We start from the raw sequence: 15,595 nt of genomic DNA, 5'->3' as shown, positions 1-15,595 counted from the left end.
CTCGGGTTCAAGCGATTCTCCTGCCTCAGCCTCCCGAGTAACTGGGTCAATAGGCACGCACCACTGTGCCCGGCTAATTTTTTAATATATTTTTTAGTAGAGACAGGGTTTCCCCACATTGGCCAGGCTGGTCTCAACTCCTGACCTCGTGATCCACCCACCTCAGCCTCCCTAAGTGCTGGGATTACAGGCGTGAGCCACCGCGCCCAGCCCACAGGGCGTTTTTAAAGCATGCAGACACAGTCCACAACAGCATTGGCTAGCATTTCAACTAGTCTTTCTCCCAAATACCATTAGTGACTTTCAGCAACTGTGGCTACTACCATTAAATATTCTTAACCTGAAGATTCAAACACAAATGCCTCTAACATAAATACTTCTGATACTCTGAGAAGACTTCTAAAATACACGTTTTGGCCAGGCGCGATGATGGCTCACGCCTATAATCTCAGCACTTTGGGAGGCCAAAGCTCGTGGGTCACCTTAGGTCAGGAGTTTGAGACCAGCCTGGCCAACATGGTGAAACCCTCTCTCTACTAAAAATACAAAATATTAGCCGGACATGGTGGCATATGCCTGTAATCCCAGCTACTTGGGAGGCTGAGGCAGGAGAATCACTTGAACCCAGGAGGTGGAGGTTGCAGTGAGCTGAGATCGTGCCATTGCACTCCAGCCTGGGCAACAGAGCAAGACTCTGTCTCATAAATAAAATAAAATAAAATACACATTTCCTTTTGGAATTTGGTAAATGATTCTCCAATATTATTAATATTCCTTAATGATCTATAATGAAGACAAAATATTAAATAATAGCTTGATGAAAAGGTCAACAAATGATTATTACTGTGCTAACTGTTCTCACTGTAATAGTATATATTATAGAAAACATACACCTGCATACTGCAGAATAAAGAAAAAAGTGAAAAAAGAAAAACAAAAACACTGGTTTCAAGTTCAGACACAGTAGGGTTTTAAAACCCTAATCCAAATCAGTGACTTGTACAATTTCTGAGCTTTAGTTTTCTAAGATGTTAAGACACTGAGATACTAATTTCCAAGGTTGTTGTGAACATTGCAGAAAATAATGCCTAACAAATTTTAAATGTTCATATTCCATATACCATCAATATTTCCCTTGGAATGTGTTTAGCGTGGGAATGCCTATGGCAAAAATAAACAGTAATGCAAAGTCCGGATTCATGGCCAAACATAACTTTTTATTCATTTTTTTCTTATAAACATTGAGTTTCTTCTTTAAAAAAAAAACAAACACCTAGAATTTAAATATTTCCCATCCCATCACATACAAGTCTGTATACATTATTTACATCTTTTGAATAAAACATATTACAGATTTTCTGACATTCAGTATCTCTTTTTAAACAAAAATGAAGCAATTAAACTTTGATCAGTAACAACTAAAATTTGCATAATCCGACACAGTTTGTAATATAGCGCCTATGTTGAATTTCGTAACTTAGATGATTTTTCCCCTTCTAGTTACTTGATTATAAGAGAGAAATTGTCTCCATGAGAGTAGTTCCCTGTCTTTATGCACTCTTCTCAATACTTGCACAGTGAAATGCTGCCCTTATTCTTCCATTACTTGGCACTGACAATATTCCTCTGCTTTTGTCTTCAGAAATGATTTCTATTTGAACTTTAAGTGTTCTCATATATACTGTATTCTCTTTCAACCTAGATTTCATGACACTGTTCCTAGTGGTAATTCTATGTAGTAAGTTAAACCTATAGGAAAAGTTCAAATAAAACATCAAGTAAGTGTTTCCTACAAGATTAGTGCCCTCACCACCCTGGTTATGCATGTACAATAATAAATACAAGTTAGTGACTCCAAAAAAACTATTTTCCCTAAAAACAGTCATTTCTGACAAACAATTTAAGGAGCAAAGCATCCTTAAAATGAAAATGCACTAATCTTTTTTACAACCTACACAATTAAGTATTTCAGAAAAATAAAAACTTGTGCAAAATGGTAAGAAACGCCCACCTATACAAATTTAATATTAAATCAGATGAGAACATGAATTTACAAATAAAAAACAATTTAATATTAATAATATATGGAGAAATTAAATATTGAAATTTTAACTTTGTATCACTAATAATCTCAGCTTCAGTGAAATAATTTAAAGAAAGTTGTCAAACACTAATTTCCTAAATAAACTGAAACCTATGAATTGACAGTAAATACTTCAGAATCTCTAACAATGAAGACCTGCAAAATCAGCCTAATTATTTTCCAGTGTGTGTGTACACGCACAGTGGAAAAACATACTGCTGGAAAAAGCCAGTGATTTTACTATCTACCTTTGAGAACTATAGCCCAAATTTTTCAATTATTTAGTTCTATATGCAGAAAAAGTTACTACATTTGCAAAACTGATTTTTGTATTTTCTCTCTTTTGTCAAAATGTGAATCAGTTCAGCTACAAGTGACAGACATACAGTGCAGTTTTATACCTTCAAAATGGATTATTCTCTGTGATTAGCCTATTAGGAAAGCCTTAAAAATTCAAAATCATCTGTGGTCAGAATTTTTGTTACATCTTCAAATTAACCTTTTCCATTAAATCTTAAGATAGCTTTACTGCTAAACATTTATCATACCATACACAATTAAGGTGATAGCTGAACAACAGTGATTTCCATGGTAAATTTTCATATTACAACAAAACTCTGATATTTAAGTTATTTAAGAGTAGTCCTTAAAGTGTTTCTAAGAATTCGTATATTTTCTTTAATTTCAAAATAAGCTTAAAGTATAAATCTGTGTTTTTAAGAATTGGTAGATTCTTTAATACCCCAGACAAATTTCAAAATAAGGTAAGTTTTCTTATTGGTATGCAGTCACATTTCCAAATTATAAATATACTTTTGGTCCCACATCTTTTAAAAAGACATTAAAAATTATAAATATATGAAAAGGTTATACAATTCTAAATATTTTGTGACATGTAGGCTAAAAACTCAGCATAATTAGTATATGAAACTTATTCCTATTTCTTCGTACAAAAATCTCCAGTCTTTTATTAAAGTCAAATTGTTCATCTGAGTGAAAATATTTTTTAAAAAATGGCAGTAAAGGCTGTTGTTTCCTTAAACTACTTCTATCTTAAATATTGGATCCATTTTTCCATAGTATCCATTCAATCAATAGTATCCTACAGTAGTCAAAATTAAGTTGAAAAGTTTTCACGAAAGGGAACAAAAATAGAAAACAGGTTCTAGAGAAAGGACTTGGTTTTTTCCATTAATATATCTAAGGTAATTAAGGTAAGGTAATTAAGCTGAATTTTTTTAAAAAGTAAAACCTCCACATCCAAGTGATATTTTCCACTTCAAAATAGTGACATCAGGAAAATATTCTTTTATTCAATGATGCTACCAATGCTTAAAACATTCTCTTGTGCAAATTCGGAAATCATGGCACTTTCCTTTGAACTTCCCTAATGGTTTAGCTCCAGAGAACAGCCAAATTTAAATTACAGTTGAGCTGATGATTAAGATGGGTCATACTGGCTGGCTGTGGTGGCTCACACCTGTAATCCCAGCACTTTGGGAGGCTGGGGAGGACGGATCACCTGCAGTCAGGAGTTTGAGACCAGCCTGGCCAATATGTTGAAACCCCATCCTTACTAAAAATACAAAAATTAGCCAGGTGTGGTGCTGCCTGTAATCCCAGCTACTTGGGAGGCTGAGGCAGAAGAAATGCTTGAACCCAGGAGGTGGAGGTTGCAGTGAGCTGAGATCATGCCATTGTACTCCAGCCCGAGCAAGAGAGCAAGACTCCATCTTAAAAAAAAAAAAAATAGGTCATATTAAGCTGCCAAAAGTGTTTAGTGCAACTAAAATGATGAAATTGATTTTCCTGCATAATAACAAACTGCTTTTCATGGCATGCTCTAGAACAGTTCCAAAAACATTATACTTTTGCAGTATAGCTGGAATAAACAGTGCTCCCAAAAGAAACACTCTGAAGATCAACTCTCATTTGGATGTTAAGGCATGACTTATTCACCTTAAAAAGAAAGTTCTACAACTCAATATTTGTATCTCACATATTCTACCATTTCAGTGGTTATCAAAACCTCTCTCAGAGAGGGGTAAACAAAAGTATAAATGAAATGTTGTTTGGCTAGTTTTGCTATTTTCCCATAAGCAAGGAAAATGCTAATACATAAAATGGAGTCTGGTGGTTATATATGTAATATATAAATATCCACATCATCTCTATTTCCTGATAAGAGATTGTAGTGTTTTATCCATCCTGATAAGCCAGGCAGTAACTCAGTCTGAGATATATTATACACAAAATGTATCTTCTCCTACCTAATACATTTTATGGTGATCATTTAGAATTTACAAATGACTAACAGAGAGAAGGTAGAAAGAGACTGCAATTAAAAATCTTCCAATTTAAGGTAAATTAACCTCCAAAACCTCTACCAGCAACTAACATGCTTGTTATTTTAGTGCAGTCTAATGCCATGGTTTTCAAGGGAAAGGGAATAATCAAGTCAGCAAATGAAAGCCAGTAGCACCATCTACTGCTAATTAAAATATTTTCACTCTTTTTGTTATTAATTTCTCTCTACCACCACTACTCCATCAATTAAAGTAATTCCAAAACATTGCTTCAGATCAACATTTAACCAAAAAAAGCATTGTGTGTGACAATAATACTATGTTAACTTACTACTTTATATTTTATGGGATGCTTTTATCAAAGGATAAGAAAACCAACTGTTGCTTTATAGCTACGTATTAATATAGACAGCAAGGGGGAAAATAATTATCTTGGTTACTTACAAATTAAAGAAATCCAAAAAGAATCCAATAGACATTTATCGGCAAACTCTCCTGCAGAACAAAGCACTGATCCTTATATTTAAAAGGGCATCTTACTAACTTTCATGGGAACCAACCAAATCAAATCAACCTTTTATTACATCAGTTCTTTCACTTTCTGATTTTTTCCTTACTTGTAGCCATGTAATACCATGTGCAATGCCAGGCCTCTCCCCTAGAGAACTGCTATGCTTTGTTACCATATATACACATATATACATCTCCTTACTTCCCAGTGACTGTGATTAAAGAAATACTCTAAGCTGGCACCTGAGATTCTGGCACAGTGAAAACAAACTATCTACATATAGTGAGAAAGTAGGTCTTACTACTAAAAATAAGTACAGTGTACTACTGTATAAGGCTTGAAAGGGCAAGATTAATTTTTCACTATTCTCTCTATACTTGGCTACTGCAACTCCTTTTTTACTAGATTGATATGAAGTCAAATACAATATGGAAGACTAAGTAATTCTGTGCTTCATTTTCCTATACAGACAAGACTCAAAATCACTTCACAAATTTTATTTCTGAATCAACCCATAATGATTCATATTATCTATCTGAATACAAAACGATTTAAGGAAATTAACTAGCTCTGACTGCAGTTTATAAATAAGCTTTACCAATAAATGTCCAAGATATTTAACTCTGCCAGGCTTTCCTGTTACTTCTACTGTTGGTACTTGGTAAATAATTGCTAGAAATGAAGTGGAGAAAAAGGCAGTTTCTAGTCAACATAATTGTAACGGCATTAAATTGTATCACTGCTCTACTTTAATGGCAAAACAAATTGATTTAATTTTAGATTCTTTTCTACTGAGTGTTTTTAATCTACACTATTTCAGAGCAAGCATTTCTTCCTAGATGTGAAAAAGATGTGTTTCAACTGAAGGAAGGATATATATTTCTAACAGAAGAAAGATTTATTGGAAATGACAAAACTAAAACTGGATTTCTAAAAAGGGTATTTTCTAGAATAAAACTGAAGTGGAAAAATTAATATTTATTCTAAAAACTAAGTTTCTGAACTTGTTATTTATGGTAATAATTCACTAGAAAGTCATGGTGAATAAAATTTAGAAGTTAATAACTACTGAATTAGCATTTTTCATTATCTAATATTGCTGCAAAGAAAAACATTTCCTTTCACGGTGGAAAAACCAGAAATCAGAATGCTTCAAACTGGGCCTAAAATAACCAAAGAAGATACGGTATCATCTTAAAATGACAGGCAAACATCAGCTCCATTCACTGAATGGAAATGCTAAGTGATCAATTTCCCCCAACAATCCTTAAATTCCATGTTTAATGTCTGTACCTAAAATTAATAATTTATTTTTAACTTCCCATGGAAGTTGATTCCTAAAAGGAAGTCTCTAAGACTTTGTTTCTAAGTAATTGATTAAAAATCTTCATGCCATTCTATTCAAAGGTTTTTCAGACAAAACTTTCTAGAACTTGACTCCTCATCCCTAACTCCCCATACATACTAACATCTCCATGCCCCCAGCCAAATACACGTTCCTATCCCCTCCTCTTCAAAGTAGAAGGGAATTCTGCAGACTTACGGCTCATTTGGCAATTGCTAGGAAACCTCACAGTTCAGCATCACCTCTGAAGATGGCAATCCTATATATGACCTGAATTTTTACATCCACAGTGCAGTTAACATGTAGAAAGAAGCCAAAATGTAACACATTTCAACATCCTCAAGTTTCAATATCACAGATATCAAGAGGTGGGAAAAGACCTGCTTGCAGAGCTTTAAGCATTGTTGAACATAATATATTACCATCAATATAAAAAATAATTACGAAATATTTTTTATGTTCTACATGCATACCTTTACAAATTCTGTTTCTTCAAAGCAGTAAAGGCTGGAGATCACCATTTTAGGTAAACTATGGCTTTTATCACAGACATTTTAAAACATGCACCAGTAAGTGCCCTGGGTAGTAATCCTAATATTGTTTCAAGCCCTGTTCAGTTCTATATCTATGCTTTGCACCTCAGAAGTGAGCCTGCCAAGGCACTTAAAAACATAAGTCTTTTGGGGACTTCAAAAATGGGCCACAATTTACACCACACAGAAACCAATCCATCGGCAGTTCAATCAACAAGCACTTTCTTGCAGCACACAATATTATTAAAAAACTCCTCAAGTAACCAAAACCAAGTTTAAAAACACTAAGATAAATTTACCCTTATCAAGTGTACAGAGAATGGTTCTTGGCTTCCCCTAGCAATAGAATATGGTTTCACATAATCAGAATAAAGAAAAAGGAACCCAAACAAGCCCCCGCCCCCAAACCTAGGACAAAACAATCCAGATAAAAACAAAATATAACAAAATCCCCAATACACTCCACACTGCTTCATTTGAGGAACAATTTACACAGCTCTGCATCCTTTTATCTGTCTTTTGAGGTGAGTTTTTCAATCAGTTCTTGGAGTGGTGCAAGTTCTCTTCTATCAATAAGGTTGAATTCCTACGCATGATAAAGAAAGGCAGAATAAATAGCAAAAACATTATTTGCATCTTATTCCAAAGTAAATTACCATGAACATTTGTTGGAAATTAGCTTTTGAAGTACATAAAAGAAGTTTGTTTGTTTTTTTCTTGTTCACTAGGTCTGTGTCTTGAGTAAATCACTTAACCACTCCTGATGTTATGCTTTTACATCTGTGACATTAGGATAAATCCCCCTATCTCATAAAATTATTGTGGGGACTAAATGTGATACTGGATGTTAACTACTTCATGTAATGCCTGACACAAAGTAACAATAAATGGGAGTTGCTGCTTCCTGTTGAAAGGAATGATCTGGACACCATTTAAATACAGTTAACCAAGTAGAGACACACACACACACACACACACACACACAAAACACTAGCATCTCAGGCAAATTCAGCATTATATGAAAAGCCAAAACCTGGTTACAAACTAATGTATCTGCAAGCTATCAAAAGATATGGTAGGAAAATAACATGAATATGGTTGAATCCACAAATGATAAATTAAAGTCCTGTGAAGAACAAATGAGAAAGCCTGAATTTAATTTGTGCTCCTTTAGAAATTCCACCCCTGTCATTCTGAAGTTCACTTCTGAATAGATTTCCCCTGAACTATATAAACTATAAGGCTAGTAAATAGAGGCTTGTCTACACTTCTGATCTTCTGCCATGGTAAGGCATTCTTAGCTTCCAATTTAATTCATTTATTAGCATCTATCATATGCCAAGCACTAGTTAAATACTGGAGAGAAGCATTAGGGGATATTTAATAACAGGACCATGCCCAAGATTTGTAGAGTCTGGGCCAAGAACACAAATGGGTATATATCATATGACTAAATTACTAAATTTTATATTAAGCTAGAATGTTGTTAAGTAAAACATGTTCTATCCTCCTACCTTAACAAATACACTTTCACAGCGACTAGGAGAACAGATTCAAACTTAGAATTCTCCAGACTCCTCAGGATTCTGCACTGGAAAGTAGTGACATGAGGAAAGCCAGCCCCAGGTGCCTAGCCCTCAGAAAACCTCCCTGCTTTTCCAACCCCATCCACCCTGCACCTCAAGGGGTCTCACATACGAGTGTGGACACCTCGGGTAATGTGCACATGCCCTCAGAAACAGCTGCCATCAGCAAACCCTCAGGCCTAGAGGTATACATATCAGAGACAGGACCTGCCCTCAAAAGAATGGAGCCCAGAAAAAGATGCATGGAGACCCTGGAAATACATTTTGGACCATATGGACAGAGAATTCTGGGTTTCAGGTACCCAAGCAAGCAACAGAAGGGATCTAGGTAGGCATATTCTTAGCCCTATGGATTCCTCACTCTGTGGGGAGGGGTGCAGGCTGCGGAAAGACCAGAGCAGGTATCTCTAAATTGTGGGGCCCAAGGCAGGTGCCCCCCTTACTTAATCAAACAGTGATACTGTATAACTAATGGACCTACCTTTAAGAAGCTCACAGTGTCCTGAGATACAAACAGGATCAGATGTGGTAAATGCTATGTATCAATCTCTTGCTATTTGCTAGGAGTTGGGAAACACAGTGTAACATCACTGAGTCAAGTAAAATTAACCCTTCTGGAGGGAGAATATACTCTCTTAAATCACCACAACCTGAACTTTAGCAATCATGTTCTGCCTAAACCAAACACAGATGCAAACTTTAGGACAACATTTTCTTTGTTCCTGAGTTCTGGACATGGGATACCACAGTAAAGTAACTGTTGAGAGCAACAGTTTTGCCAAGTTACAATCTCCTAAAGTATGTTTATGTAAGTAAAATGTGTGCCTTCAGTGTTAGGAGTGTGTACAGGGGGAAGATGGATACAAATTTCTTAAGAGAACAGGGAAAGTGGCAAAGGCATTTATAAATATATGCCTGTAGATATACAAAAACAACATGAATTCAAGATGTTGAATTGTTTATTCTCCTGATGACCATCTCCCCTTCTCAACCTCCAACAACAACAACAACAATAAAAAACTGGTCAGCTCTTTTATTTCCACCTCTTTTTCATTTTTGCCTGTTATTTCTCTTATTATTAGAGCAAGTTGAAAATACTGTCACTACTTTTAGTCTACATTTCTAAGGCCAGTTATCTGAAGACTAAAAAAACAGGAAGTCAACTAGGAAGTCAGACCAAAGACTAACGGCCCTCTGGCACAGAAACATTCTTTGTGACATATTTTTCCCTCAGACATGATGGATAGTCCTTAACTTAAAACTTATTTAGAATGTGGTTTTTTTTTAGAAGAAAAAAAAGGACAAAAAATAGATGTGATATTCAAAACCCATTCCTGCACCAGAGTCTGCTAATAAAGATCCAGGGCAGGCTGCAGTAGGAGAAGTACTAAAATGTCCAGGAGAACCAGTTCATCCACAGATCTGCCAAACTAGTCAGATTCATTATCCAGCCCCTCCATATGGCCTGTTAACTGAAGCAAATCCAAGGCACGACTTTTCAAATCCATTTTAGACTTACATACCATCAACTTGGAAACTAATAAAATTTAGAAACAAAAAGCCAGTCCTTATCATCATGGAAAAGTGTAGAAGAGAATGCAGACTACAGAGATATGGCAAATTCCATCCTGACAGTGTGAATGCAGTATTCACCTTAGAACTATGAAGATAAATGCTTACCCTGAGCACCAAAGGCCTCCTAATCCAACTTACCTGGACAAAAAAAATAAAGTGCTTGAAAGATGTATTTAGATGTGCTTCCTCCTGAAGCTGGATCACAGGGTCAAAATGCTGATGATAAATGTGAGCATAAACCCTAAAGAGGCGTTTGAGTATAGTTTTTGCCACAGACATGAAATTCTTTGGGAACGGGACACCTAGAAAAGAGATAAACAACTCCCTCTAGTAATAAGAGATGACAACAAGACAATATGAGTTTGTCGGCAAAGGGCAACATAAATTACCAAGACAAGGCTGAAAAGAAGTAGCATTTATGAATTTATACATATACCTATTATACTTTTTCAGAAGTTCTCAACATGTCATAAATGAAAATAAACTTCAAAGTTTTTATGGTATAAGAATTAGTCTTCATTACAGCCTGTTATGTCTCTAACATACTAACACCACATTTCTAAAATGAAACACACACACCCAAGATGGTAGTGGAGCTAAAACTCACACTCAGATCATCGGATTTCTTAAGTCTCAATACAAATATGTGCTGAACAGAAATAATGCATTAACCACCTTCGGTTTTGTTTAAAATGCTTGCAGTTTATATTGTACTTTTTTCTATGGGAATTACTTCATTACTACTCCAGGTCTACATTTGTCCTGAAATTAGCTGCATTCTCTATTCCATCGATTTGTAAATTACAGCACTTTTACAGCACTGAAATACAAAAGTAGAAAAACACAAAATCCCTGTGGAGAAGAGGGAACTCTTACATACTGTTGGTGGGAACACAGATTGGTATGGCCACTATGGAAAACAGCATGGAGGTTCCTAAAGAATTAAAAATAGAATACCATATGACCCAGCAATCCGTCTTCTAGGTATAAACCCAAAGGAAATGAAATAACCCAGTCGTAAAGGTATCTGCACTCCTATGTTCACTACAGCATTGTCCACAATAGCCAAGATATGGAAACAACCCAGGTGTCCATCAACAGATAAATGGACTTTTAAAACTGTGCTATATATACACAACGAAATATTATTCAGCTACAAAAAGAGGAGATCTTGCAATCTGCCACAACATAGATGGACCTGGAGGACATTATGCTAAGTGAAACAAGCCAGACACAAAAAGAAAAATATTGTATAACCTCACTTATATGTGGAATTTTTTTTTAAGTCAAATATACAGAGATAGAGAATAAAACAGTGGCTACCAGGGGGAGTGGTGGAGCTAAGTGAAAAGGACAGAAAGTAGTGGATATGTAAAATGAACAAGACTAAAGATCTAATGTACAACATGAGGACCATAGTTACAAAGAGTGTACTTAGTGTACTGAGGCTGGGCGGTGACTCACGCCTATAATCCCAACACTTGGGAGGACAAGGTGGGAGTATCACTTGAGCCAGGAGTTCATGACCAGCCTGGGCAACATAGTGGCCCCTTGCCTCTACAAGAAACTAGAAATTAGCTAGGTATGGTGGTGTATACCTGTGGCCCCAGTTACTTAGGAGGCTCAAGTGGTAGGATTGCTTAAGCCCAGGAGATGAGGCTGCAATGTGACTGCAATGAGATGTGACTGTGCCACTGAACTCCAGCCTTGGCAACAGAGTGAGACCCTGTCTCAAAAAAAAAAAATTTAAAAGAAGAATAGTATATTGTATTCAGGATTTTTGCTAAGTGAGTAGCAAATTTTGCTAAATGAGTAAATTACAGCTGCTCTTACCACAAGGGGGAAAAAGGGTAACTATGTAAGATGATGGATATGTTAATCTGTTCCACTATAATAACCATTATGTAAAATCTCATAATATCATGTTGTATACCTTAAATATACACAATAAAATTTATTTTAAAAATATACACAATAAAATTTATTTTAAAAAATGTATACAATCCCATATCCTTTGTTAAACTTACTAAATGATGCAGATTGGCAAAACAGCCAATATTGGTACTGCTGGGTTCAATGTCATCATATTGCCATCATATTGCTATTGCTCATTTAAAATTATTATAGTTCACAAAGACACATAAGACAAACCAAAGTGAAAAGACAATCTATAAAATAATATGCACTCCTCAACAATATCGATGTCATGAAAAGCCAAAAATGACTAAAGTGCACATTTCCAGATCAAAGGAGGCTAAAGAGACAACAAATAAATGAAAACAACTATAAACGATTTCCTTTGCTTATAAAGTACATTATTAAGAAAACCTGAAAAGCCCAAATAAGATCTATATAGTATAGCATCAATATAAATTTCCTAAGCTTGATATCTGTACTGTGATTTTTTTAAGGAAATACATATTAAAGTTTTTAAAGGCATCATATACGCAACCTACTCTCAAACAGTTTAGGAAAAGGAATGAATGAATGTGTATGTGTATGTGTGAGAGAGGTTGGGGAGAGGGAGAGGGAAGGAGGAAGATGTTAACAACTAAGAATCTGGATGAAGGGTTTGTATGATTCTTTTTACATTTCCTTGTATAAGTCTTGTAAATTTTCTAAATGTTTGAAATAGGATCAAAATAAAAATTTAAAAACTGTATTATGAGAGAGAAAAGGTGGGGACACTCATCCAACCCTTATGATATACATATATATATATATGTAATTCAGTCTTGAAAAATTGCTCTTTTATTAAAAAAGTTCCAAGTGGTTAATGCATTCAATAAATATGTTTCAAATACTCCATAACAACAACTATTTATATTGTCACATTTTTTTCAAAAAAAATCATAAAATTTCAAACAGTTCTAACATTACAGGAGCAGACTCTTAGTCTTTTGAGACAATCAGTTGTAAGAAGTTTGAGAAGGCAAAAACATGACTATCTAAATATAAACAATTTCTACTTGATAAGTCTGCTCTTAAAAGTAAATATAAAAAAGCAAAAGTCAGTCAGCCGATGATACAGCAACCCCTCAAATCTTGTTTTCTTCTCACATAGCTTAATATCTGAATCTGTAAGATTCATATTGTGGGTCATAGATTCAAACTCCCTTTTGATCACAAATATATTACTAAGTAACACTGGATAGAAGCCATATGAACTTCCCTAAATAAGTAGATATGACTGTGGCAGATGTTATTAGCTATCTACTCAATATCCATTCTCTTTTTTGGGCCAGATTTTGTTACTATCCTAGATATACTGATCTCATCATTTAAAATTATAGAGAGGGTTCCCAGCACTTTGGGAGGCTGAGGTGGGTAGATCACTTGAGGTCAGGAGTTCGAGACCAGCCTGGCCAACATGGTGAAACCCTGTCTCTACTAAAAATGCAAAAAAATTAGCTGGGTGTGGTGGCACGCGTCTGTAGTCCCAGTTACTTGAGAGGCTGAGGCAAGAGAATCACTTGAACCTGGGAGGTGGAGGTTGCAGTGAGCCGAGATTGCGCCAGTGCACTCCAGCCTGGGCAATAGAGAGAGACTCTGTCTCCCAAAAAATGAAAAATTTAGATTAAAATACATAAAATAAAATAGAGGGTTTACCTTAATGTTCATGATAAATTTGGTGTGAAAAAGATAGAACACCTTTAAGTGCATAAGATTAAAAATATATGTTATGGTATGGTAATTTACCATGGTTCCTAGAATAGGAATAACCCTCCATCTAGAACTTTCTACCAAAAGGGCTTCTTAAGCCTTTCCCTTACTTCAGGGAAGTAAGTTTATTCTCAATGATGATCATAATTGTTTTTTAAAGTATTAAAAGATGCCATCATTGTCTGAAAATAAACTCAGTGATACTTTAATCGAGAATATCATCAAAAATAATTACCTTAAGAGAGGGAGATCATTTATTTTCTAATAAACCTATCCTTTCAGCTAACTATGCATTTAAAAGCACTAAGTTAAAGGGAAAAAGCTCAATTCACACAGGATCACTTGCTTATTTTACCACTGGGTTAACAAACTTTTGTGCCTCTTCTTGGGAACTGCATAACATATACATATATCAACACAGCCGTAAAGAACTCTCCAACTAGATATAGTGGAAAGAGGGAGGAAAATTCTATAAACATATAAAAGATAAATCATGATGGATCCCAATTACAAAAAATAATTATACCAATTTTTGATGGAAATAACGTCTCATCATCCAACTGGTCCTGAACCCAAGTCATCAAGTAATCAATATACTTTGGTGCAGAGCACTTAATAGGTTTCTTTATGTTCGTTCCATCTGCCCAATGATACTCGTATCTGCATTGGAGAGATAAAAAGCACACAGAAGATTAGTATATAGCTATACACAGTGTATATATTTTATGTATCTATATTACTAATGTACACACAGACATGTTTTCAACACTCTGCTCCTCCAAATAAAGATAAATTTTTAAATACCCGGTGGACTACTTTGCATTTATCACAGTCCAAACTAAGTAGTTCCCAACAAACTCATGTTTTGTTTCTATGCTCTCCTCATATGTCAATTTTTTACATAGCCGTCATAAATAGCATTTATATTTTAGAAGCAGACATTATTGTAGTAGAAAAACTAGCTTACTTCCTAGTTCTATGATGACTACTTTTGGACTTTATGGTTGTTTTTCTTCCTTAAAAACCACTTCTCCTTACACAGTACAATTCTTTTTAACTTGGGGCTTTAAATTTTCGGTTAAGGATAGAGAATGACACAGAAGCACCAAAATAAGATTAATGAAGATGAGAATGATTTCATATTTGAGTACATTTAGCTGAAGAGCTAAACATGTCTTTAAAGAAGGTCCAAAGAAAATGTGCAACCCAAATAAAGGCTTTTGGTATTAGCAGAACACCACCATCCTTTGATTCAATAAACATCTAATATGCACCTTCCATGTAAAAGACACTAAGAACAAGAAACACTAAAATGAAAGACACTTTCCCTACTCTCAAGGAAAACAAGCTAGTAGAAAATACAGACTAAAGAGTGAAGATGTAAAAACAGTTTAAGAACTCTAAAAGAGGCCAGGCACGGTGGCTCACACCTGTAATCCTAGCACTTCAGGAGGCTGAGGCACACGGATCACTTGAGGTCAGGAGTTCGAGACCAGCCTGGCCAACATGGTGAAACCCCATCTCTACTAAAAATACAAAAATTAGCCAGAAATCGCTTGAACCAGGGAGGCAGAGGTTGCAGTGAGCCAAGATGGTGCCCATTCCAGCCTGAGCAACAGAGTGAGACTCCGTCTCAAAAAAAAAAAAAAAAAAAAAAAACCCCTAAAAGAGTTACACACACACACACACATACCCTGAATTTTGAGATAAGGAAGATGCATACAGGTGAAATTCCAAAGTGGAAAAATCTCTAAACTGAACTAGCATTTAGTATTTTAGTTTCCAAAAGGTTACTCCTGCTGCTTAACTTCTCCCTTTGATTCAATTCTACCCTTGTTCCCAGAGTTTGGGCTAAATGACAGGTCAGTGAGCCTGGGAAAGGAGATGAAAATATATAATAGAAAAATACTACAGGGTATTTTAAACAATAAAAATTATCTTTGGATAGGATAAATGAGGATGCTTTCTATTTAATCAGAACTACTTATACCTG

The 15,595-nt window shown here is 35.3% G+C and overlaps 1 protein-coding gene across 1 annotated transcript in view; it reads right to left on the bottom strand.

Moving 5' to 3' along the window:
- Positions 1-1,196: 1,196 nt before the first annotated feature.
- MOB1B (MOB kinase activator 1B) overlaps positions 1,197-15,595 on the bottom strand; it is a 71,204-nt gene continuing 56,805 nt past the window's right edge. Inside the window, exons 4-6 of the mRNA XM_004088992.2 lie at positions 14,129-14,262; positions 10,078-10,241; positions 1,197-7,364 (exon numbers count right to left, since the gene is read on the bottom strand). Of these exons, the coding sequence (XP_004089040.1) occupies positions 7,287-7,364; positions 10,078-10,241; positions 14,129-14,262 (376 nt within the window). The 3' untranslated portion in view covers positions 1,197-7,286. The remainder of the gene's footprint in view (positions 7,365-10,077; positions 10,242-14,128; positions 14,263-15,595) is intronic.

Source organism: Nomascus leucogenys, chromosome 9 (genome assembly GCF_006542625.1).
Source record: "Nomascus leucogenys isolate Asia chromosome 9, Asia_NLE_v1, whole genome shotgun sequence".
Lineage (NCBI taxonomy): Eukaryota > Metazoa > Chordata > Mammalia > Primates > Hylobatidae > Nomascus > Nomascus leucogenys.
This window is presented reverse-complemented; position numbering and strand designations above follow the sequence as displayed.